At 56.1% G+C, this 21,226-nt stretch overlaps 2 protein-coding genes across 4 annotated transcripts; both read right to left on the bottom strand.

Moving 5' to 3' along the window:
• Positions 1 to 238: 238 nt before the first annotated feature.
• On the bottom strand, positions 239 to 9,625 carry SSH3 (slingshot protein phosphatase 3). 2 transcript variants are annotated; one of them, XM_072639269.1, is made up of 14 exons: positions 9,427 to 9,625; positions 8,805 to 8,842; positions 8,262 to 8,502; positions 6,515 to 6,633; positions 6,360 to 6,431; positions 5,820 to 5,885; positions 4,835 to 5,029; positions 4,600 to 4,693; positions 4,190 to 4,318; positions 4,049 to 4,095; positions 2,829 to 2,975; positions 2,319 to 2,519; positions 1,940 to 2,228; positions 239 to 1,464 (listed from the first exon to the last, which is right to left on the bottom strand). In XM_072639269.1, the coding sequence occupies exons 1-14, from the start codon at positions 9,490 to 9,492 to the stop codon at positions 1,207 to 1,209; spliced, it is 1,962 nt and encodes a 653-aa protein (XP_072495370.1). In that variant the 5' UTR covers positions 9,493 to 9,625; the 3' UTR covers positions 239 to 1,206. The 2 variants fall into 2 exon arrangements, with proteins under 2 accessions (XP_072495370.1, XP_072495369.1); XM_072639268.1 differs by having other exon boundaries at positions 4,808 to 5,029; positions 9,427 to 9,613.
• An 865-nt stretch (positions 9,626 to 10,490) lies between these two features.
• Positions 10,491 to 19,464, bottom strand: ANKRD13D (ankyrin repeat domain 13D). Of its 2 annotated transcripts, none has more exons than XM_072639271.1 (15): positions 19,149 to 19,464; positions 18,593 to 18,728; positions 17,742 to 17,866; positions 16,968 to 17,013; positions 16,667 to 16,810; positions 16,314 to 16,503; positions 15,370 to 15,436; positions 14,740 to 14,821; positions 13,935 to 13,996; positions 13,648 to 13,778; positions 13,188 to 13,345; positions 12,483 to 12,614; positions 12,216 to 12,379; positions 11,477 to 11,568; positions 10,491 to 10,868 (listed from the first exon to the last, which is right to left on the bottom strand). In XM_072639271.1, the coding sequence occupies exons 1-15, from the start codon at positions 19,236 to 19,238 to the stop codon at positions 10,655 to 10,657; spliced, it is 1,833 nt and encodes a 610-aa protein (XP_072495372.1). In that variant the 5' UTR covers positions 19,239 to 19,464; the 3' UTR covers positions 10,491 to 10,654. The 2 variants fall into 2 exon arrangements, with proteins under 2 accessions (XP_072495372.1, XP_072495371.1); XM_072639270.1 differs by having other exon boundaries at positions 10,762 to 11,013; positions 19,149 to 19,324.
• Between the last annotated feature and the right edge of the window lie 1,762 nt (positions 19,465 to 21,226).

Below are 21,226 nucleotides of genomic sequence, written 5' to 3'. Positions count from 1 at the left end.
CCTCAGGTTCAGCCCTCTGACTGAATCCGAACTTCACTCCTCTTGATACAAGGATTTGTCCCATAAAACTTGGACTCAATCAAAAGGCTGCATCTGAAGACCTAGAAGGCCACATGTGGCCTTAAGGCCACGGGTTCCCCACCGTTGACCCAGAATCATCCAAAAAAATTAAGATTTCACTTGTAAACCAAATATAAACATTGGATTATGAAACATTGTACCATAAAATGAAAAATAATTTAATATGAAACCTCATTTTTTTTATTCCTAAATAAAAAGCCATATAATTAAAAGACCATAGAAAATACTGGCTAGCTAATGAGCAAGGGGGGAGGGGAGGAGTGTGTGTGTGTGCGCACATGTGTGCTAACATGTTTGCTCTGGCTTCCCTTGATCCACTGTCTGTGACGTTGCAGCAGCCCAGAGGTGGTGGGAAGGCCCCGCGTGTCCAAGGGGACAGCAGCCCTATCCCAGCTGACTTCAACAGGCTTCTCTTTCTGCCCTTGAGCTACCTGCCCCTCTAGGGATGGAGAATCCTCAGGCCTCAGCCTCAACAAAGGACTGGAGGCAGACAGACAGAAGGGAGGCAGACCACCTCAGCCCTGAAATGCCTCCATCTGGTAATAACAGAAAGTGTCCTGGGTCCTCATGGGTGCTCCTTTGGGGGCTAGGAGATGAGACCCCCTGACCCCCTTCAAGATTCTAGCAGACCCTGGCTAAATCCTGGGGAGCCACAGCTTGGGGAGGAGGGGTTGATTTCCTCCCCTTAGGAAGGAAGGGAAACCACAGAGCACTAGAGGCTTGGGGATCTGGGCAGGTGGTCTTTGAGATCTCAACTGCAGACAAAAATACTCCAGAATCCTCTATCCTAGCCTCCCTTTGCCTAGATCAGGGGTGGGCAACCTGGGGCCTTCTAGGTCCTTGGCTGCAGCCTTTTGACTGAATACAAGTTTTACAGAAGTTTGGATGCCTGCACTTGAAGACCTAGAAAGCCCCAGGTGGCCTCAAGGCCCCAGGATCCCCACCCGTGGCCAAGATGAACAATGGAGAAAAGCACAAGGCCTAGGACCTGGGGGAGATATCACTATACTCTCAGTGGGGGTGATGGCTGAAGAGCAGGGGCCAAGGTGATGAGGTGGGAGGGTGAGAGGTGGGGGGGTTGGAGGTCCCTCTGTTTGGTGACCTGGTCCTAGTGTTTTGAAGGGCTCAGGGCCCCCCCTCTTCTCCACTGCTATCCACACTAGCCTGTCTCGTCACCCTTCGGGCCCTGGGCTTAGGTTCATCCACAGGCTCCTCCCCCTGGCCCTGGTTCTGGAAGGCCCGGCTCCGGTTGGCCACAAGGGCAGCGCTGTGCAAGGCGGCCACAGACTTTCGGGAGAACAGGGCAGGCCGTGGCTCCCTTTGGTCTCTTGAAGCCTGGGAGAGAGCCTCACCCGAGAACTCATTTGGAGAAGATGAGAAGACCTGGAAAGATGAAGAAAAGGAGTTGTGTTGGTGGGCCTCCCAGGAGCCTGGCCTCCTGGCATTCAAGGCCTAACAACCCTGTTGGGCCACACTCAACTTGGACCTCAGTAAGGAGATTCTGGCCCAACTGCCCACCCAGCACCTCAAACTGTTCTCAAGTGGTTTTGCATGGGCGTGTGGTGCAGTAGCATCTTATGCTTGTACCCCTGGCTCCAGAAAGAAAGGACGGACATCCTTGGCAAGTCTAGTTTTCCTCCTTTTGGTCCCAACCTATAATTTCACTGACCTAGAGAACTCCCAGTAAGAAAACTCCCTCTCCCAACATAAGTGTGAGACGCTGTGGCTGACATAGGGTAATTTGGGAGTGGGATGCTGACTGAGGCTTCTTGTGACTCACCACACCCCAGTGCTTCTAGCTGGAGGACTGGCTGAATGAGTGCACCTCGATATCTGAGAGGTAACCCACTCTCCTCACCTCTGGCAGATCACCAGTTTCGGGATGACTCTCCAGGTCTGGGGGCTCCAGCAGACTAATAGACCTCATGATCCCCCGGAGGTCCATCCGGAGCCGGGGACTCAAGCCCCCAAGGCTGGGCCCCTCTCTCAGCATTGTCTGTTGCTCCTCCCCTTCTGTGGCCTTCCAGTCCCCACTGTCCCCTGGCTCCATGGCGGGTGAGGGAGGTGACCAGGAGACATCTTGAGCCAGAGGCTCCTCCGGGGAGGCCCTACCACCAGCCTTCTGCTCCCAAACATGGCTTTGCCGGCTAGGAGGGAAAGAACATGATGGTCAGGCTCTCCCTTCTTGGCTCCCTCTGCTTTCCAGCCACCTCCCTAAACTAACCCATGGCTGGTACCTGGCTGTGAGGATGCCTTGGTAGGTATGCAGCTGCCGAAGGAAGCCAGGATTGGGCCGGGCAATAGGACGCAGCTCTTGCACGTGCCGGAGGGCCTGCTCCAGGCCCCAGTTGTACTGTTTCATGGCGTAGGCAGTGACAGTAGCGGCTGAGCGGCTCACCCCCATCTTGCAATGTACCAGCACACGAGAGCCTTGGGTCCTATGCAAGAAAGGGTCCTCTTGGTCAGTCACCCTAGTCTGGCCTGGCTGCCTGGCTTCTAGAGACACTGACCCTGTCCTGCCCACAGGCCAGAGGTCAGAAAGGTGCATAGGGGCAGCAGGCTGTGCTATCAACCCTATACAGAGAAAGGATGTTGGTGCTGAGAAAGGAGGGGCACCATGGGACAGGGAGGACCAGAGGAGGTGGAGGGCTGAAGGGGGGCAGGGAGAGGAGTGTGGAAGTCTTGTTGGGGCCAGGTCTAGCAGAGGCTGGATCGGGAGTGGATGGGGAGGAGGGAGCCTGACCCACCGGGCAGCCTCAATGAAGCGATGAGTTTCCTTCCAGTGAGGCAGGAGCTGCTCTGTCTCTTCGTCCCAGAGCCGGACATTGTGATAGGTAAAGAGCTCCGGGTAGAAGTTGTCAATCTCTCTGGCCACGTTCAGGATGTGGCTGACCCTGCCAAGGAGAAGCCAAGTCATGCTGGGCTGTGTCCGAGGGAGCCTGGGCCAGGCCAGGGTAGGCCTGAGGCCTGGCTAGACCAGGCCTGGTGGGACAGCTCCCCTGGAGGGTGCAGAGCTCAGCTGGAAAACAGGAATTTTCTGCCCATGAGATGATTCAGTGTGGCAAAGATGTCAGAAACAAAAGGCATCCATCGAACCTTAACAGACAAGTCAAGGGAAGCCACTGCTCTAAATGCTAAGTGAGCTGGCCTGGGAGGCAGAGCCCCAAGCTCCAGTCACTGACTGCAGGTACTTATGCCAGGGCTGGATGGGCCCTCTGGGGCCAACTGGTCTAACTCCCTCCTTTCACAAAGGAGGAAACTGAGGTCTCAGGAGGGGAAAGGATTTCCCTAAAGTCACCCACGTAGTGTCAGAGGCAAAATTGGAACCTAGGTCCTCTGACACCCCAGCTGGTATTCTTTCCTTTGGGCTACACTGTGTGACCTTGGACAAGTGCCTTCTCTTTCTGGGGCCTCTCTGGAGTCTCCTCCAGCTCCAATACTCCATCACTGGTTCTGAAAGAGATGCTGGCATTTTTTAGAAAGTCACCTCTAGGTGGGCATTTTTGTTCACTCTGCTCTGTAACTGGTGCCAACTGGGGCTTTGAGGATGCCTTTTAACTGGTAAAGAGGTGATTAGTGGCTAGGTTCCAGCTGGAAAGGTTCCACCTCCTTTGGAGAGGGGGCATTAAGAGAAATCTTTATCTGGTGCAAAAAAGCAGTGTCAGAGGCCATGATGCTGGGGTCTGCAGGGAGTGCCTAGGAAGTGTGAGCTCAGCTGTTCTTTCTTCACCTTAGGGACAGAAGTAAGACAGGATGGCAAGAGGCCTGGAGGGATATAGAGGCTGGCCCTTTGATTAGCCCCAGCCTTGGCAATATGGAAGATGGAAGAGGAACAGATTTAGGGGCTGGACCTGGGCTGGGGAGGTAGGGGGCAAATCTCAATGGAGAGGGACTTCAGGCCTCAGTTCCCCCCTCTGTAAATTGAGAGCATTGGTCCAGATGACTACCAAAGCTCTTCAGTCCTTACCGGTTTCTCTGCAGTTCATCCAGGTTGGCTGCATTCCACTCAGAGCCCTGTGAAAAAGGGAGTGGTGGGTGGTTGCCTCCCTCCCCATCTCCCCACCCAACCCCAACATCCCTCACCAGCCCCAGTCAGTGGCAAGCTCACCAAGTACAGGTGGGGGAAGATGTGTGAAGCCCGATCTCGCTGGGCCATGAGCACCAACATCTGGTTGTCAATGAAGTCTCGGTACTGCTGAAGGGGGCAGCCCAGGCGGCCTTCAAGGACTTGGCGAATCTGGGTAAGGGGACCGAGGGAGAGACAAGAAGCTGCAGGTGGGTAAGGGTACCCTGCCCACTACGTAGACCTGTCCAGGATGGGAGCAGGCTGGGCCCAAGGTCAGGGAGAGTCCAACAGGACTCAAGCTCTTGGCCCTCCACAAGGGCCGAGAGCAAAGGCCAAGACCAAGATGCAGCAGGGAATGCTTGCTTCACAGGAGTGGGGCTGAGGCCTTTGGGTAAAGGCATCTGAGGGGAGTTGTTACAAGATCCGCGGTCTGTCTCTGGTTCCCCCCATACCTCTTTGGAGGTGACACTTTCCAAGTCACTGGTGTCCAGCACGTCCCCCAGCTCAGCCCGGATGAGTTGTTCCATGCGTTGTTGCTCGGAGTGCCTAAGGGTGGGGCCCATCAGACCCGTGACCCCACAACTCCTGCCCACTGGCCTTTAGCCCTGGGACCCCGCCACCTCTCTCCCCACTCATCCTTACCACCTCCCTTTTGCCCACCTTCCTCCTTGCCCCAAGAGCACTGACCCACTAGAATCAGCACTGGGCAGCTGAGACCGGAGGGACTCCAGGTCAGCCATGGCCATCCATTCATTGAGGCAGCTCTGGTCCGAGGTGATTCGGTCCTGGTAGTAGCCAGTCCAGGCCAGGGCACTGCCTCCAGGTACCAAGCCATTGCCCACAGCCATCTCGCAGGCCTGGTGTAGCACCTGAAGGGTGGCCCTGAGTGGGAGAAACAGCAAGGCAGGAAGTCACTCAGCATGGTTAAACAGCTACTGTGTGCCAGGAACCCTGCTAAACACTGGGGATATAAAGAAAGGCCAGAGGCAATCCCTGTTCTCAGGGAGCTCACCATCTAAGGGAAGACAATAAGCAAACAACTGTGTACAAAGAAGCTATTCAGGAAAAACAGAAAACAGTTAAGAGAGGGAAAGTACCAGAATAGAGGGAGCATGGGGAAGGCTTCCATAGAAGGGCCCATGCGAGGGGGAACTTGAAGGAAACTGGGAACGTCAGTGGTCAGAGACTTACAGCCAAGGGAGACAGAAAAGTCCCAGAGAAGGGGGATGGAGAGGCTCAATTGTGGAACAGCCCAGAGGCCGATTCCAGATCTCAGAGTACATGTCAGGGAGGGAGGTGTGAGGAGACTGGAAAAGGAGGAGGGGGCAGGTTGTAAAGGGCTTCGAATGCCATGCAGAGTATTTGGTATTTGACCATGGGGCTACAGGGAGCCTTGGAACTTACTGAGTAGGAAGGGATACGGCTGGAAGCAAGCAGAGCCCCCAGCAGCTATTGCAATAGTCTGGGGGCGAGGGGCTGAGACCCACTTCTCCTGCTCTCCATGAACATCTTTGGGATTTTATAACTCACTCCAGGGAATTTCCAGGGATGCTGTGGTTGCTGTGGCCACTAGGCCAGGCCTCCCTTCCCCAATCCCACCTCTTTCCCATCCCCCCAAGTGGACACCACTTGCTTCTCACCTCCCCATCCCCCACTTCTCATTCTCACTCACCACATGGTCTGTATGGAAATAGGCTTGAAGATTCTGGTTTGACCCCCAGATGTCACTGAGAAGCCCCTAGAACAAGAGGGGAGAGACCAAGCCCTCAGGAGTGGGCAGTGCAAGCTGGGAGATTCCCAGGCCCCCAGGGTCACAGCAACCTCAATGCACAAAGCCCTTCCCCTCCTGGGGCCTCAGTTTCCTCAATAAAATCAGGGGGTTGGGTTAGGTCCCAGTGTACAAGTATGAGTCATTCGTTAGTACATTCCTCAAAGGTTTCAGACTTTCCTACAGTCACCTTTCTATCCATGATCTCACCTGCTCTTATCACAACTGCCCTCTGAGATGGGCAGGGCAGGTGGTTATCTCCACCCAAGATGGGGAAACTGAGGTCCAAAGAACTCCAGGGCTTTTCCCAGAAGATATCACCACCCAGATCCCCAAAGTAGAGTCCAAGCAGCCTTCTTCCCCTCCCCCTAATATCCCCTTACTCTAATATCCCCTCCCTAATATCACCTCTCCTCCCTCTCATATTAAGTTGCTTCCTCTCACCCATCACCATCCAGGTATATCTGTGTGTCACTCCACAGGGGTAGGACCAGGCCCAAGGTGCAGCTGGGGGAACTGGAGGGACAGAGGGAAAGACAGCTGGGTGCTCCTGGCCCTTCCTGTCTGCCCAGCCTCCCCACTTCCAGCAGTACTCCTACCTGCTCTGGGAGAAGTCTACCCCCAGGAGGACAGTCTCATCCTGGCTCAGTAGCTCGGAAGTGGACACCACGAGCAGGTACCTAAGCCATTGAGGCCGTGCAGTCTCCAACTGTACTGCCTGGGGGTGGGGGTGGGGGGTGGGGGAGAAGCACATGATTCAGAGATACCAGCCCACATGAAATCACTAAACACAAGTCCTGGGGATGGGAGGTTGAGGTAGAGATGGGGGGGTGGGGGAGGAGGAAGTAGGGACTGCATGAACCTAATGGAACTCCCAGATATAGGCAACTCTCTTTATCAATGCATGTGGGTGCCTTCTCTGGACTTAGTCTTAGAGGTGGCTGGGATGCTAAGGGAAATGACTTGCCCAGGGTCATACCACCAGTGTGTTAGAGGAAGGACTTTAACCCAGGTCTTCCTGGCTCTGAGGACAGCTCTCTATGCCTCTCAAATACATCAGTTCAACATTATAAGACCTCTTCATCATCCCCCTCTCCCAGTTCAGTACAGGAAACATTTTCTGAGCTCAGACTGAGGACATGGTGGGTGGGGTGGGAAAGAGTAAGGGAGTGGCACATTTGATGGTGTGATGCCTGCTTTCATGGAGCACTCGGTCTCAGTGGGAGCACACGACAGACAGAGAGATAACAAGACCACTAGACAGAATGTGGAAAGTACTAAGCAAGAGGAAGACCGGGAGAAGTCCTATCTTGCTGGGAAATCAGGCTTCCTGGAGGAGGTGACATTTGAGCCAGGCCTTCAGAGATGAGGAGAATTTTAAAAGAGGGGAGAGCTTTTCCAACGCATAGAGTAGGCTTCATGGGACAACGAATCATGGCTTTTACACTGGAAAAGACCCCAGAGAATATCTAGTCTGACCCTCCTCAAACTGCAGAGGAGGAAACAAGCCCAGAGATATTAAGGAACTTACAGAAAGGCAGGAGCATAGATTTGGAGATGGCAGTAATTTTAAAAGCTGTCCAGTCTAACTCCTTTATTTTAAAAATGAGGAAACTGAGGCCCAGGGAGGCTAAAGGGCTTGCTCCAGATCACACTGTTTATAACAGCACTGAGACAGGAATTGAACCCAGGTTCTCTGGCTGGAAAGGTAAGTTAGGCTAACTTGTCTAGGACCCTGAATGCCAGGCTGAGCTTTCTTAAAACTGGCAGTTAGCAAGGGGGTTATTGGGGTTGGCCAGATTGGAGGCGAGATGAACTGGGGAGAGCTATTAGATTATAGGCTTGAACTATGGAGATGGCAGAGGGAATGGAAAGGAGGAAACAAGTCCTATGGAAGATCCAGGCCTGATGGGACTTAGTGCCTGGCTGGTCAAGGGTGAAGGACAGAGAAAACCAAAATGCCTGAGGTTTGGAATGTCAGGGATAGGGAGAAAGTCAGTGTAGAAATCGCAGAATCAGAAGGAGTGGATGTCGGTGGAAAGATGCTGAATTCAGTTTGAGACATGGTGCGTTAGAGATGGTGTCAGGGCATCCTGGTAGAGATGGTTCTGAGATAGGCAGGTGACAGAGGGAGGTCAGGTCTTCCTCCTGGGGGTGAGAGCTGAAACCCTGCAAGGAGACGGACTTGCCCGAGGGAAAGAGTATGGAGAGAGGAGGGAAGAGGGATGAGGATAGAGCCCTTGGGGGAGGCAGGAGAAGGGGAGACAGAGAAGGCACAATGAGCGAAGAGGGAGAACCAAAAAGGGCTATCTTTCCCTTCTCTCTCCCTCAGGCCCTGCCTCTTACCAGTTGGATATTGTCCTGGGCCCTGAGCAACCCCACCATGAGGTGCAGATGCCTCCTCTGTGCTTGCTTCCCAGAGCTCAAGGGCTCTTCAGTCCCCTGGCCACTGCCATCGGGCTGGTATGAGGGAGGCTCCTCATCTTCTGGGTCATTCTCATCATCTGACCTGTCCTGATCCCCAGTGGTGGACTCCCCTCTGTCTTGGAGCCCCAGGACTGCTCCCCGGAGCACCGCAAAGCTTTGCCTGGCCAGGAACAGAGCATCATTGGAGGCAGACTCCTTACTCTCCGAAAATCTTAAAGCACTTAAGCCTACCATCATCTGTTTCCCTTAGAAGGTCCATCCTACCCTCCCTTCCTACCCACTGAGCAAAGGAACTGGAGAAAGAGAAAGACTGGGTCCTAAAATGGGACAAAGGACCTAAGTGTCCACAATTCGGCTACGGTCCCCCCATTGCCCTCTGATCTCCCCAAAGGCACCCAGGTGGCCAGGGGAGAACAAAGCTGGGGTAACCTGTGCCCATTGTGGGGAAGGGGGCTTCCTCACCTTCGCTGCAGCTGGTTCCTCCTGCTCAGCCCTTCATCCTGCCAGGGAAGCAGCCCCATGAGGGCAGTGTGAGGCAGTTCTGTCAGTCCCTCCCTCCCTTTCTCTGATCCCCAAGGCCTAACAGGTTGCTCCTTCTTAGGATCCAAGCCCAGAGCAGTGGGGCCAGGCCTTCTATCAATGAGAAGGATCTGAAGCTAAATTTGAGAGGACCTTAGAGACCATTTGAATCAACCCCTTCTTTTTCCGGGGTCCACACAGCCCTGGGAGCCCTGGGTTCTAATTTTCCCCCTTCAACTCCACCCCCACCCTAGACTGCTGGGGCCAGGGAAGGGGGATTCCTGTCTCCAAACAGCGAACCAATGGCTTCCTGGACACCCCCGAAGGCTCCCGGGAGTTCTGCCCCCTGGCCAGGCCACCAGCTGTCTGCAAGATGGGTCCCGCGAGGGCATGCCCGGGGGCCACTTCTCAAGCGGTCTGAGGAAGGTCCAGCGGCCTTGCCAGACCTCTGCTTGGCTAGGGGTGCTCGAGGAAATGGGCACTGCCCGGTGCTCGATCCAACAGGCCCAGCGGGAGAGACGGAGAACTGTCTGCGTGGGCAGGGACGGGACAGAGGCGGACTCACCGCGGGGCCCACGGGGGTGGAGTGGCCGCTGCCCGAAGGGGATCGGCTCACTGTGACCAGGGCCATGCACGCGCGCGCGGCTGGATGGAGGGCTCCAGGCGCAGCCCCCTCCCACAGACCCGATCCGACCCGACCGGACCAGCCCAGCCCAGGCCTGGCCAGGCCAGACCAGACCAGGAAGGAGAGTAACAGGCAGAGCCCGGCCGAGCCACCTCGGCCTGGCACCTCCTTGGGGGCGGGCCTTAAAGGGCCAGCCGCCCGCCCGCTCGGCTTCCCTGGGCTCTCAACGCAGCCAGCGCCGCAGCCGCCCCTCCCCTCCTGCTCGGGCTCTCTCCAGACAAGGCCCCGCCCCCTGAGGCGGGGCCACCCGAAGCCAGCCTCCTCCCTCCCCTTTCCAGGTGATTGGAGCCGGGGCGCTGGCCAGGGGCTGCCAGGTTCGTCTCCTGCGGGCGCTCTATCCTGCTGCACGCGCAACTTCGGACGGAGCCCGATGAGGACAGCCGGGCCCTGCCTCAGCTTCCCCACCTCTGACACTCATGGCAGCTGGGGACCATGGAAAGGGAGCGCTTTGGAGGCAGAGGGCCTGGGTTTTTAACTCTGGCCACTGACTAGGCGCCTGCTGACCCTGGGCAGGTTGCAAGCTCTCTGGACCTCAGTTTCCTCATCTGTAAAATGAGGGCAGTCGCCCTCGATGGTGTCTAAGGTGCCTTTCAGTTCTACATCTAGGAACCCCTCCTTACATTTTGATGGAAGTCAGGGCATGGGGTGGGGGGGTGAGGCAGGCCAGCCCACCCCACCCATCATCTCCTGATCCGAGTGAGAATGCAGTGTCAGGTCTTGGAGGGTGACTTTCAGTGCTTAGTAATTCAGTGACACCTGTTTGAAGGCCAGGCTCACAGAGGGCTGGGGCTGAGTCATTGAAATCTTGTGCACCATCCCCCTGGCCCTGCACACAGTTAGCATTTGTGAATAGGGAAGAGAAGAGGGACATTGGGGGGGTGGGGTGGTCATGAAGAACAGGAAGCCTCCCAGCCCTCCCCAGGTCTCACAGAGCAGAGCTGAGCCACAGGCTGGTTTCTAATTTATTTCCTTCTTCCATCTCCCTCTTGGGCAACCCCTGACCCTTGACCTCTTCCCCCAGTGGGTTAGCAGTTTATAAATAAATAAATTATAAAAGCCAGGAGTGAAGCCTGGCCTGGGCAGTGTCCCTCCATCCTGACTGGGCAGTTCAGTGGTCAGTGAGGGAAAGCCGCAGAATCCGCTGAAGCTCCTCCTCTTCCTGCTGGCCCCTCCTCTCTCTCTCCTCCTGCTCCCGGGAGGATAGTTCCAGGGCCAGGCGGAGCTGTTCATCGAAGCTGGGGGGACTCAGGGAATGAGGGGTCAGGCGAGGGGACCCTGGGCCCCCAGGTTCTGAAGGCGGCAGCAGGCTCTCCTGGAGGGCCCTACCAAGGTGTGGAAAGGAGCAGATGCTAACAGACTGGGTAGCATAGGAACATCTCTCTGCCTCCCTGTAGTGAGGGGCTCCAGGGCCCAGAAGCACACAAGAAGTCTTGAGGTCCCCACTGAACCAACCCAGGGGACACTGAGCTGAGAAGGGGGAAAGCAGAGGTAGAGCTAGAGAAAGACTGGCAGCTGCCCAGATGGTACCATTTATACCCTTTATAAATGTCCTGGGTTCTACTTTTAATGTCCAAACTCCTCAGGTTCCCCAGTACTAAGGGGTTCACAGGGGACTAAGTCAAGGTGCCTATGAGAAAGATAAAGTCCAAAGTCCCTGATGAACATTAACACCCATAAGGGGAAGAGACAGTCTACCTTTACCCAGAGGCACAAATGTCTGGTCCCACCCCTGGTGTCTCCAGATAGCCTTGGCCCACCCCTTCCTTACAATTCTCCTTCCCCCAAGCTCCCAAATCCCAGAGACAGAGAGGTGACTGTAAGAGGATGAGGGGCAGTGTCACCATGGGCCCGCCCCCAGCACTGCCCCACAATATTCACCCCAGGAGAGTTACAGGGCCCCAAAAACCCCCTCAGGAATGGGGGGGCTCACCGCTCCAGCTGCAACTGCTCTTCATAGGCTGGTGGGGGAGAGTGGAGGTCTGGGCCTGGCCGGGTGTTGGTCAGGGCTTCCCAGATGGTTACCTGCAAGATGTAGGGAAGGGGAAAGGAAAGGGGAAAGGGAAAGGAAATGGAAGGGAAGGAGAAAGGGGAAGGGAAAAAGGAAAGAGAAAGGGAAGGGAAGGGAAGGGAGGGAAGGGAAAAGGAGGGAATGGAAGGGAAAGGAAGTGAAGGAAAGGGAAGGAGAAGAGCCAAGGGGAAGGGGAGGAGCAAAGGGAAAGGGAAAGAGAAGGGGAAGGGGAAAGGGAAGGGCAAGGGGAAAGGGAAAAGAGAAAGAAGAAGGAAGATGGAAAGGGGGAAGGGAAGGGGAAGGGGCAACGGGAAAGGGGAAGAGAAGGGAAGGAAAAGGAAAGGGGAAAGGAAAGGGGAAGGGGAAGGGAAAAGGGAAAGGAGCAGGAGAAATGAAGGAGAACAGTTCTTGGTCAAGGATCTGCCCCTTGCTTCACTTTGACCCCACATCCAAGACCCTCCATCCCACTCATACTCTGGGCTCCTGAGTGCTGGGATGGCCAGACTTTGGACTGGCCCCCATGCTCACCCCTCTCCAGGCCCTGGGAACAGAAAGAGTCCCTTAGCTGATGACTACAGCACCCTGCCTGCCCCCTCCAGTCTACAGAGATCCCCACCATGCCTTTCTGCATTTGGGTGTCGGACCCCACCCTGTCTTTTACCTGCTCTGTCTCCGTCCCAGCCTCTAACAGGCTCTGCTGGATAGCAAACTGCAGGAGATCATCATCTTCATCCCTCAGGGGCTCATTATGTCCAGCACCCAGCACACTGTACCCTTCAGGTACCTCAAACACAGCCGGGTCCACCTCACAGGGAAAGGGGCTCCCTGGGGAAGGGAGAGACACAAATCTCAATCCTTATCACTCTCTCAGCCACCTAACAGGGTCCTCCCCACCAGGTACCCTCCCCTCCTCCCTCCCAGGCTATACCGACAGCAGAGCAGGTGGATTCTGTGGACCTCGGGCTGGGAGATGGCACCCACACAGAGCTCAGAGGCTCATCACAGCCACACAGGTTGCTGAAGGTGATCCGGGCGTTGAGCACGTGGAATAAGGGGATCTCTGAGGGGACAGTAGGGCCAGGCCCTGAGCCAAACGAAGCCCAGCCCCATCACCCTTGGGGGTTCACCCTCAGTCCAGGCACAGGTGTGGACAGCCTTCACTTTTTAGATGAGTTTTCCTCTTTCTCCTCCACCCCCTCCCATTACTAAAGCCTCTCCCTTTGAGATTACCTCCCATCTGCTCTGTTTCTGTCTTGTATGAATCTTGTTATTTACATGCAGTACCCCCCAGTAGAATGTTTGAGGGCTGCCATGTTTGCCAGCTCCTGAGAGCTCTTCTGAACCCCAGCCATTATCTTGCATCCATTTTGTGTGCAGCTTTTACATGCCCATATATGTACATATTGTCTCCCCTAGACAGACTAAACTCTTAGGCAACAGGGAAAGTTTCCCTTTGTTTCTACATCCCCAAGCCCTTGTAAAATACCAGGCAAACAGTAGGTACTTAATAATGAATTGAGGGACCATGTCATACAAGTGACAGTGGTTGGAATGGTCAGAGCTCCCACACAAACAGAAACCCCATTCCCTGCAGCCCTTCTTTCCCACCCCACCTTTCTACATCCCTCCTCACCAATCTTGACAGGGAAGCCTGGTGGGAGGCGCAAAGTGATGAAGTCCCGAAGTTTGGCAAAGTGGGCATTGCTGATGGCCATGAGGTCGATGATGGGTGTCACCTGGTCACCCAGAGACAGGGGGTGCTCCTCACTCAGCCAGAGGGTGGCCTTGAACCTGCCAGATCAGCCTTGGCCTATCAGACTTGCCTAGACCCTGCACCCTAGACCCCAGTCAGTTCCAGACCTGAGGGAAGCTACAGGGATAGACCTTCCCAGAATGGCCAGGGCCACTGAACCAGCAAGGCTTGGCCCTCAGCCCTGTTCTCCTGTCTCAGGGTTTCTGTCCTTCACAGAGCTGGGTACCAGGGTAGGCCTAGAGCAGTACTCCAGACAGACTTGTGGAACTGGGGGGCCATGCAAAGGAGAAGGGAGAGTCTCAGGCCAAGAGGGGCTGGGGCTATGGAAGGACGAGCCTACCGCTGCACTTTGCTGGACATCTCGATGGGGCGGCCGATGTTCCGTGCTTCCAGACTGAAGTTAGGATCGAAGTACTCCTCCGGGGAGATGGCGGTGGGGTTGGTGGGACTGGCTGACTGCAGCACGGGGGCCTGCCCCAGCCCACCCCAGGAAAAGCACTCAGCCTTTGCAACCCCAACACCCAACCCTCTGGCCCAAGCGCTGGCCCAGAGCTCCTCAGGACCAAGCCTGGCTCCCCTGACCACCCATGGACCAAGGTGTCATGGGCTTGTCCAGCCCTTGCTCACCCCATTGTGAGCTGAGTGCTGCTGGGCCATTCCCAGGAAGGACTGGAAAGGTGTCTTTCCCCCTGTGTGAACAGAAAAGCCCATGAGAGCAGCCTTACCTCAGCCCCTGACCCACCCTCTCCCTCTCTCCTGCCAGGGCCCCCAGCCCCTGCATGAGACTGGTGGGTGGGCAGTGGGGAATGCCATGGAGCTTTCCCAGCCAGTAGAACTAAAACTCACTGGAGGCAGGAACTCAGTGTGTGCAGGATCTGCAGGTATATAGTAGGTACTTAATAAATGCACACTGAATAAACCAGTGAGTGACATGATGGAGGTGTGGCAGGTATATAATACCACCCAGATTCTGATATGAAACTGAACATCCAGCTGAATTTTGGAAAACAAGTCTGATTTCCTGCCACTTTCATTCCTTCAGTAGAAGAGGTATCATGAAGGGCCATGAGGGGGCACCATGGTACACACAATACTGTGCCTGGACTCAGGAAGACCTGAGTTCAAATTCTGACGAGCTTTGGGACCTTGGGCAAGTTCCATAAATGTTGCTTGCCTCTGTTTCCTCATCTGTAAAATGGGCATAACCATAGCCCCTCCTTCCCAGGATCAAGTAAGATATTTGTAAAGTGCTTCGCACACTGCTGGGTCTTCCATTGTGATTTTGTGATTATTCTCATTAGCCCCATTCATCAGATGAGGCAAGTGAGGCCTCAATAAAGGAAGCCTTTCAACCAACTGGGCCTGAGAGCCCTAGCCCAGGGTTCTTCCTACTCCAGGAAGGTGGAGGGCAGGTGGGCGCACCTGGGTTTACCTTTGGTCCTGGCCTTGTCCTGATCAGAGAGATGTTCTGTCCGGGTCCTTGTCACAAGCTCCACATTATTGGCACTGTATACCTGTGGGGAGGAACAGGGTGGACAGACCCTCACATGAGCAAGGGCTGAGGGGGTCGGGGGCAGTGCCTCTCCCCCTCTTCCCAGGCCAAAGTAAGTCTGAGCTACTACTGGGGTGGTCACATGAAGGAGACAGAAGGTGGTGGCAGTCACTACCACAGAAGGACAGGCCTCAGGATTGAGGCCCTGTCATAGAGTAACCAATTTAGAGTTGGAAAAGGCATCTAGTCCTGCTCTGATTTTACAGATGAAGAAACTGAGGTCAGAAGATTAAATGACTTGCCACTCCTCCCATCAATCATCTCAGGGGGGTCCTCACACCAGGCCTGAGAGGAAGACAGGACAGGATTTTTACTTCAGGAGGCCACAGTCTGCCCAGGGTCACATGAAGCTGCCTGGTGTCAGCTCTGGGATTAAAGTAGTGACGAGGGTCAGAGTAGAAAAAGCAGGGCTCTTTGGCTAGATCTGCCCCCATCCCCCCACCACAGGGTCCCTCTCTGGCCAGATCTGCCCCCATCTCCCACCCCCCAGGTTCTCTCCCCACTCCCTGCCTTGGCCTCATAGCCGCTGACAACTTCCAGCTTCTCTGACCGCCAGCCCCAGATTCCGCATTTGTTCCTGTAAGAGACCAAGGTGTTTCAGTGGAGATCCTCTCCCTGGGCCCTCAAGTCCATCCTTCCTCCACTCCTTTCCTGCTTTCCTACAGAAACAATGTTATAGTAGGAGGTGAGGTTTCCAGGCTACCCCACTTGTTTGGGCTAGCCTCAAGCTCATCGCTTATAATATTAGAAAATAGTCTATGGAAAAATGAATGTAGGCTAGAATGTAGAAGGCCAGGAGTTTGCCCATCCCTCTCTCCTGGCCTCAGCCAGGCCCAGCCTCCGTCACAGGGACAGCAACTGAACTCTACCTGATAGAAGGGGCCAGGGAACACTGCTCCCCCTTGGGGAAGCCCCTTTCCTCACCCTCTGCTAGCACTGGCCAGCTCCAAGGGATCCCAAGATGGGAAACCCAGGGCTGGAAGCAACCTCAGGGACCATCACGTATAATCCTCTGGCTTTTACAGATAGGAAAACTGAGGCCCTGGGATGGGTAAAGTGGAGGGTCAAAGACAGAGCTAGAAGGGAAATGGAGAGGTCCCCTTGTTCCACCCCTTTATTTTACAGATGGGGAAACTGATCTTTTTCTCAGTTATTCCTTTATCTCATCAATCACTTTTTTTAAGGTCACCTTTTTATAGCATTTTCTCATTAGAAAAATTCACAACCTTGTAAGGTAGGTAGGGCAAGGTTTTCTGGTTTTTTTGGTGGCTTTTTTACTCCTCATTTTACAGCTGAGGCAACCGAGTTACAGAAAAGTAAAGTCACTCAGTCAGGGTAACCTAGCTCATGCCAAAGCCAGACCTCTGGGTGCCGTTGCCCACAGCCAGCTAAGCCAGGCACTCCCTGACAGCCAGGTCTGGGATGCCATCCCTCTCTCCTAGTTTTGGGCTGACCTCTCAAAGGCAACATTTCGGGTATCCAGGTGGGTAGACACGATGGGTGAGGTGAGCCGGCTGGCCACATGCTCTTCACTGGGCTGCATGGCTGCCAGCAGAGCCTCAGGTTCGTGCAATGCCAGTGCCAGGGTCTCCGTGCGTACCACCTGCTGGTCATGGTCCACTTCCATCACCAGGGCGCCAGCATCTGGAGGGAGCTTGAGTCAGTGATCTTGGCCAATGAGACCAGCCTAGGCTCCAAGGGGATAGGAATGGGGCCAGATGAGAGGGCAGGGGGAAGGGAGCCCAGCCCATCCTGGGACCAGATACCAGGTCTGAGTTGTCTACATCAGTCTCCCCTTTTCTCTCACCCTGGCCCTTGAAGATATAGCTCCGCCGGCCCCGTTGCCAAGTCATGTGCTCGAAGCCCAGGAGGCTGGTGTCTACACGCAGGCTCTGGCCACGCTTCCACACGCGGTATACATCACTTGGGCACATCTTTGATACGAGGGGCACTGTGGGCATAGGGTCAGGGGCTAGAGAGGGCCCAGTTTGGCAAGTGGCACAGGGCTGGGCCCTTACATTGGCCAATCAGCCCCATGTGCTTCGGGGCAGGGATTCCTGCTCCACCCCAGTCCCGCCCCCCCCCCCCCCCCCCCAGTATCCACTTACCCCAGCTGGTGAATTCCCACTTCATCTCTACATAGAAATCGGGTGCCTGGGATAGACAGAAGGTACCCAGCTGTCAGGGACTGATACCCTGAGGCAGCTCAGAGGAGGTGACTTTCTGGGCCCCTTCCTCCACAGTCCTGAGCTGGTCCCACCAGAAAACTGAGAAGTGGCAGAATATCTCTCCCACCAAGCTGCCTCACCCCTCAGTTCCATGGCCTTTCCCCGATCTTGCCCCATCCAGGAAATATCTAGCCCCTTCTCATCCTGCAGGGCAGTGGGATACAGCAGGACAAGTTTGGGTCCTCATCCTACCTCATCACACTTTGGTTAAAGGACAATTTCTATAAGCCTCAGAGTCCCCAGATATAAAATGGAAAAAAAATCTTATCACTACCTGATACAATGGGCTATAAGGAAAGTGCTTTGTAAACTCCTGAGCCTATAGAAATGGAGGTGCAGAGGTGTGTGTGTGTGTGTACGTGCGTGTGTGTGTACATGCAATTAATAATCTCTCTCTTCTCCCAGCAAAACCTGCTCTCAGGAAAAAGTCCAATCAGGACCAGACACCTACAAACTCTGTGGCTTTAGGGGACTTAACTTCCTTCTGAACCTCAGTTTCCCCATCTGTAAAATGGGGAAATGAGCCTTGCCTGGACTCCCTGTCAGGATTGCTGATGTAAGAAAAGGGTCTTGTTACTGTCCATGTCCATGTTTACTGGGCACACCCCCTCCCAGCCCAACTCCCCCTTGTCTGCCCAGCTTGCACCCCTGTACCTGGCAAAGCTTGTTGAGGAGTTCAGGGATGCCTGCCAGCCTCTGCGTGGCCCGCTGGTAATCCCGGTATTGCAACACCAGTTGGACTATCTCAGGATCCCCGGTACTGACAGCCTCCTGTAGGACTACATGGCAGGCCCATCACCGGGGCATCTGCCACCTCCCCCCCAAGTGCCATCCCCACCCTCATCTGGCCCATGCTGCCTAGGGCCTTCCCAGCCACCCAACCATGCATTCCTAATGTCCTGAGTGCTGGCTCCCGGGTTGGCTGTCACACTGGCCATGGAGGGAGGCTATGAGGAAGGGAAAAATCATTGGAATCTGAGCTGTACCATGAAAGTCTCAAGGGACAGATACAGAGAAGGAGAAAGTCCCCAAAGGGGACAGTGAGCTCCCAGAACTGCCAGACTTGGAAGGGCTTTCAAAAGCGCCTGGTTTCAAATCCTTTCACCTTAGAGGATCAAGCAGGCCTGGGGGAAGGGAGCTGACTTGTTGAAGGCCAGAAGGCAATTGGGTGGAAGAGCAGGGTGAGACGCTGGGTCTCCTGACTCTCAGGCCAGCACTCAAAAGATCATGTTTTCACAGCTGGACAGGACCTCAGGGATTATGTCCAATGCCCTCATCTTACTGCTAAGCTAACTGAAACCCAGAGAGATCAAGGCACTAGCCCAGGGTCACATAGCTAGCAAGAATCCGAGGATCCAAACCCACATCTTCCTGACTCCAAGGTCGACCTACTGCCTCACTTGGCTGGGGATGATGTCAAGGGAAGAAGCAGTAGGTGAGATTGGAGAGGTCAGCTGGGTCAGGCTGGAAAGGCCCCTAGGACACGTGGCTGCCCCATCAGGTACCTGCCCACCCCTGGCGGTTCTCCTTGCCCACGTTGGCATTGTGCCGGAGCAGTACTCGCACGGACTCCAAGTTCCCCAAGGACACAGCTAGCTCCAGGGGGGTCCGACCCCGAGGATCCACTGACTCGATGTCATGCTGCAGAGAGGAAGGCAGTGCCTTGGTGAGGAGGCGGCTCAGCCAGAGGCTGGCACAGTCGGCCAAGGGGGCAGCACTGTGGGGCCGGCGGAGGAAGTCAAAAGCCTAACCTAGTAATCATGGAGCCTGGCTGGCTGCAGGGAGGGGGAGGGTACAGGGTGGCCTGGTACCAACGCCCGACCTGGAATGGGGAGGGATGAGATGGAGAGCTGGGCTCCGAGGACCCAGAGGAGCTCGGTGGTGCTGGTGGTGAGCCAGGGTACGGGGACCTGCAGGGGGCCCGCCCCCAGGGATGGAAAGTTTGGAGAGGGGTCCCAGAGCCTTGCCCTTCGGGTCCAGCTGTCAGCGGGCTGGGGGGAGGCCCGGGGCTGGGGCACAGGTGGGCGAGATCGGGGCTGGGGCCCGGTGGGCCTCCCTCACCTGGCGGCTGTGCAGCGCGGCCTCCAGCTCCCGGTGCCGGTTGGCCCAGACGAGCCGGTGGAGCGGGTAGGTCGGGCCGGGGCCGGCCATGCTCGGCCTCAGAGCCGCGGCCTCCGCCTCCGCCTCCGCCTCCGCCGCATCCCCGGCGGGGCCGCCGGGTGGGCGGGCGGGCGGAGCCAGACGGGGCGGGGGCGCGGCGTGGCGGCCCTGGCCCTGCCCTTGACCGTGCCCCTGGACGGGCGGGGGTCCCGGGGAGCGGAGCCCCCGCGGCAGCTCCGCAGCCCCCCGGCCCCCGCAGCCGCAGCGGCCCCGCAGAGACAACGCGGCTCAGGCTGCTAGGGAGGGCGCAAGGAAGGAGTCAGGAGGGGGAGGGGCCGCGGGGAGGCGGGAAGGGCCCCCCCACCGTCCTGCCCCTGTCCACCGCCGGGGGGCGAGCTCTGCCGCGGGTTCCCCCAGTCAGGCTGGCATTCCGCCCTTTGCTGGGGGGAGGGGGCACTCGGAGGGTGGGGTCCTCAGTCCACCGAGCTCAGACCGACCAAAGGATGCTCTCGTCCCACCCAGGAACCCCGAGCCAGCCGCAGAGCCCCGCCCTGGGCTCTGGGAGAGCCGGAAGATTGAGGGGTTTCTCCCTGCCTCCAGCAGGAGGCGGCATGAGTCTGCTCCTGGTCCCCCAGATTTGGGGGAGGAGAAGGAAAAGGCTGCCAGAGGCGGGCTAGGGCGGTTTGGCTGTGCCCGCCCCCGCCCAGTGCCCAGCGCCCAGCGAGGCTCACTCAGCTGCCTCTGGGAAGGGCCAGGCTGGAGCTGGAACCCGGGGCACCCTTGCTTCCCTCCTCCCACAGATGCCTAGAGTCCCAGAAGCGTCCTCAGCCTGGGCCTGGTCTACGGCTGGGTCGAGGACCCAGGAGGAGGACAGTGACTGGGCAAGGCCCCAGGGCTGCTGGGGCGGTGCTCTGGCTGGGATGGAAGCCCCGAACATCGGACATCGGCAGCAGCATCTGCACGGGTAGGGACGTGGTCTTTGGAAGATGGAGGGTGAGCATAAGAGCTGAGGACAGAGGTCATCACGTCCTGGAGATGGGCCACAGAAAGACCGTTTTTTTTCTGGTTTGGTTTGTTTTGCCAAGAAGGCCCTTTGCTGCTCAGCCCCAGAGGAAGGAGATGGTCAAAATCAGTGCCTGTGTGTAGCCCGAACCTGGGCCCAGGCTTTAGTCCTGGCCCTCAAGGCCCAGGACAGAAGCCTGGTCTCCTTGAGGCCCAGGCCTCACTGCAGCCAAGTGATACAGTAGACAGAGCTCAGGGTTTGGCATCAGAGATCCTGCTTGGACGCTGACAGCTCAGTCACCCTGGGCATGCCCTCCCTGCTCTCAGCCTCAGTTTCCTCATCTGCAAATGAGGGGATTGGACTTGGTGACCTCCAAGGGCTCCTCCAGCTCCAGACATAGGATGCTATGCCCTCAGGATCCAAGGACCAGAGTCAGGCTGCCTGGCCAAGCCTAACACATGGCCCTGGGGTCACAGTCAGAAGGGCCTTGGGCTTTGCTGTGGTTCAGTTTATCTATATTATTTACCTACAATAGGCCCTGGGCTGCAAAGTTGGGAAATGACACAGTCCTTGCCCTTGGGAGTTTCAGACCTGATGCAAATAAGGAGGATTCCAGAAGAAAATGCTTAGGTGTACAGCAGAGGACAGATAGAAAGGTCTGAGCAGTCTGAGGACAGGAGTCTCTACTAGCTGGGGATGAACACCCAGTGTGGCCTGGAGGAGGCTCAGCACGGGGAGAGCCCTGCCTTTCCCAGGTGGGCCATTCAAAGCCTGTTACAAGCAGGTCTCCAACCTTATCACACATTCCTCCCTTTTCTGCACTCCCCTGTCCAGTCAGACTGGCTTTCTTGGAGCTGTGTGTCTAGTTTGTACATGGCCATGTTCCATACCTGGAATGCACTGTCCCCCTCTCCCAGCTCCACAGCCTGTTGGAACCCCAATCATCCTTCCAGGCTCAGCTCCTGCCCCCTCCCCCTTCCATGAGGCTTTGCCTGATTCCCTCTCCGCCAGCGCCTGTAGTACCTCCCTACAAATT

This window comes from Notamacropus eugenii, chromosome 2 (assembly GCF_028372415.1).
Source record: "Notamacropus eugenii isolate mMacEug1 chromosome 2, mMacEug1.pri_v2, whole genome shotgun sequence".
Classification (NCBI taxonomy): Eukaryota; Metazoa; Chordata; class Mammalia; order Diprotodontia; family Macropodidae; genus Notamacropus; species Notamacropus eugenii.
This window is presented reverse-complemented; position numbering and strand designations above follow the sequence as displayed.